Source organism: Chaetura pelagica, unplaced genomic scaffold (genome assembly GCF_000747805.2).
Source record: "Chaetura pelagica isolate M959 unplaced genomic scaffold, ChaPel_1.0 scaffold12, whole genome shotgun sequence".
Classification (NCBI taxonomy): Eukaryota; Metazoa; Chordata; class Aves; order Apodiformes; family Apodidae; genus Chaetura; species Chaetura pelagica.
In genome coordinates, this window is record NW_009952801.1 from 239594 (window position 1) to 242338 (window position 2745).

The window sequence follows — 2745 nt, forward strand, 5'->3', positions numbered from 1 at the left end:
ACCCGACTCTTATAGGTCCCTTCCAATCCAATATATTTTATGATTCTGCGATTCTAAGTGTGCAAATAACAGTTAGTCAAGAGGTAGTAACCAAGGTCAGCGACAGCCTGGTGATGACCACAGCGATGAGACAAGTCCAAGGCCAAACCAGACAGTCAAGTCTGCAGGTAAGGGTCAGAACCAGGGAGGTATGAGACCAGACACAAACAGAGCTGCAACACAGCAAAGGTGAGGGCCAGCCAGGAGAATACTGGCTTAAAAGCAGTTCCCAAGTGAAATGGGGGAAAACCCCAAATGAGGCTTCTTAGCAGCACATCCTCTGTAACTATTCTTATTAACACACTTGCCTTGAATAACCAGCTGAGCTCCTAGAAGGAAGGGAAATGTACTCCAGGCCTCTATGCTTTGCATTAGCCAAAACCCTTACGTTTATTTTGTGACACAACCTGAGTCTCATTGTGTCTTACTCATTGCTGCATTTCATCACAATCTATCAAGTCAAGAGTAAACCATGAAGTTCCTAAGAAGATTATCTGAAGATTACTCCATACTCCAAGATTATACTGCATTAAAAGACACAACTGAAGAAAGAACACACATGCTGCTCCATGGGGCACTGTCAACCACACTGTTAACACCCTGTGATGCTGATTTGAAATACAATACACAAGAGGAGATGAGAAATTAAATTATGTAACAAAGGTGAAATCTTTTTTTACCCCCTAACTTATTCTAACTCATGCAGGTGGATAATTTCTCAACTTGGGCCCAAGATTTTATTCTCTATTTTAAACTAAACAGATTACTTTTAAGCCAAGGGATATAATTAGCAACAGGAATTTTAATAAGTCCTCAATCTCTGGAAGGAATCAGAATCATTAAATGAACAAATTTATCTTCCAGAGTATATTAGCATGCTATTTCTAACAGCTGTTTTCACATTGTAGATTTATCAGCAGATACAGTAGAAGCTGATGAGCCCCACTGACAACACCAAAAAGCCCATTTTCTTAAATGACCATGAATCAGTTTACTGACCTAAACACACATTTTGTAGTTTCTGTGGGGACAAGAACTCCTACTGTAGGACAGTAAGCCATAAGCAACACCACAGCTGTCCTCAAGATAGCAAAAAGGTCATCTCTAGCTAAAAATCTAATTAAAGGAAAAATCAGTTATACAAATGAATGATTGTGCATGTGGGTTGAGAATAATTATTTCTTGCATTAGATTTACGTTTTAAATTAAGTCTACTGCCCCAGTGGTCCATACAATTTAATTCAATAAATGTGATGATAACACTATAATTAAATACATACTGATTTAATGGCGCTGACTTTGGTACGCAGACTTTCTGTTAACCGGTCATTTTCTTCTTCGTAAACACTGTATCCACTGTTGGTATAGCCATAGTTACCAGCAGGTGCTCCATCACCTACAAACACAAGGGTCAGTAGTTAGACAGAAAACACCACTGCAGCAAGCGGTCTTCCCACGTAAAAACACATTTCCCTAACACAACCCTTGGTGATCAGGAAGAGGTGCAGCATATTCCTGAGACAGAGATTCAGCTTTTTTCAAATCTGTAAATTTTCTATCAATATGCAAATCAAAGATGGAAACCTGGGGAATGGTTGTATTGTAATATATCAAATCTTTTCCCACATCATGTTTTCAGATTACACCTACGGAAATCATCCTAGGCATTACACAGACGTGTGAAGGAAGCACGGAGGCCACTACACAAAGTGATAAACCTAACTCAAAATAGGAAAGCTGAGATCATTCTCTAACAAATACCATTTGATCATACCTGCGTTTAAAGGAGAGTGCACACCCTGATCCTTACAATTATTTCTCTACAAGTAAGACCTCGGAGGAGACACCAGGCTTCTGAACAGAACATTGCCACTTTTATCATCATCCTGCAGTGGTATCCCCACTCTGCCTTTGCTTTTTGGGTGATAGAGCTTCAGTACTGTTACCTATACAACTGATTCAGCAAAGTAAACGGCATTAATGTTATTCTATAAACTAGGCTAATGGCAAATTCTCAACAAGGCTGGGTGAAATGGATGTTTCCATTTCATCACCGTAAGAGCTAAGACATTCACTTTCTCCCCAATCAAAACTATCAATGCCACATAGAGAAAGTTGACTAAAATGACACCATTTTAGGGATAAGAGTTGTTCACATTGTCTTCTTTTACAACTGCATCTAAGTATAGTACTTAATACAAGTGATTCACAATTCTGAATATCTTTTTAAGTTAATATACCATATACCTTCAGGCCAAAATACCATTAACTGTTACTATTACATAGACTGTGCCCTAACAGATGTTAACAGCCTCAAAGCTTTTACATATACAAAAGTGGCTGTGCCTATGTAATAGAAAATGATCTGATGATGTGAAGAAGCCTGGCTACTGTTTACAGGAAGGACAAACCTCAGCATGGCAGTTTTATGGCAGGGTATTGTAGTATGGATGTAACACAATCACAGGCTAAAAAAGAGGTACGAGGTAGCTGGTGCCCACAACAGAAATACTGGTGCCCAGTTTCTATCTCCAGCCTACTAAATAAAAAAGAATTCTAGACAAACAGTTGAAACACCATGGGAAAGCAGCAAATTCTACTCTAGCTTATAACAGTTATAAAAGACATTTAAGTCCTCTACTTGACTTCCCAACAAATTTTTTAAGTAGTTTCAGGATATTCTTTAAGTCATTATTAGCCAGATAC

General features: G+C 38.5%; 1 protein-coding gene across 1 annotated transcript in view; it reads right to left on the minus strand.

Moving 5' to 3' along the window:
* The window catches only part of BET1 (Bet1 golgi vesicular membrane trafficking protein), a 12989-nt gene that overhangs the window by 1866 nt on the left and 8378 nt on the right, over positions 1-2745 (minus strand). The window contains exon 2 of the mRNA XM_009994967.1: positions 1320-1435. Within this exon, the coding sequence (XP_009993269.1) occupies positions 1320-1435 (116 nt within the window). The remainder of the gene's footprint in view (positions 1-1319; positions 1436-2745) is intronic.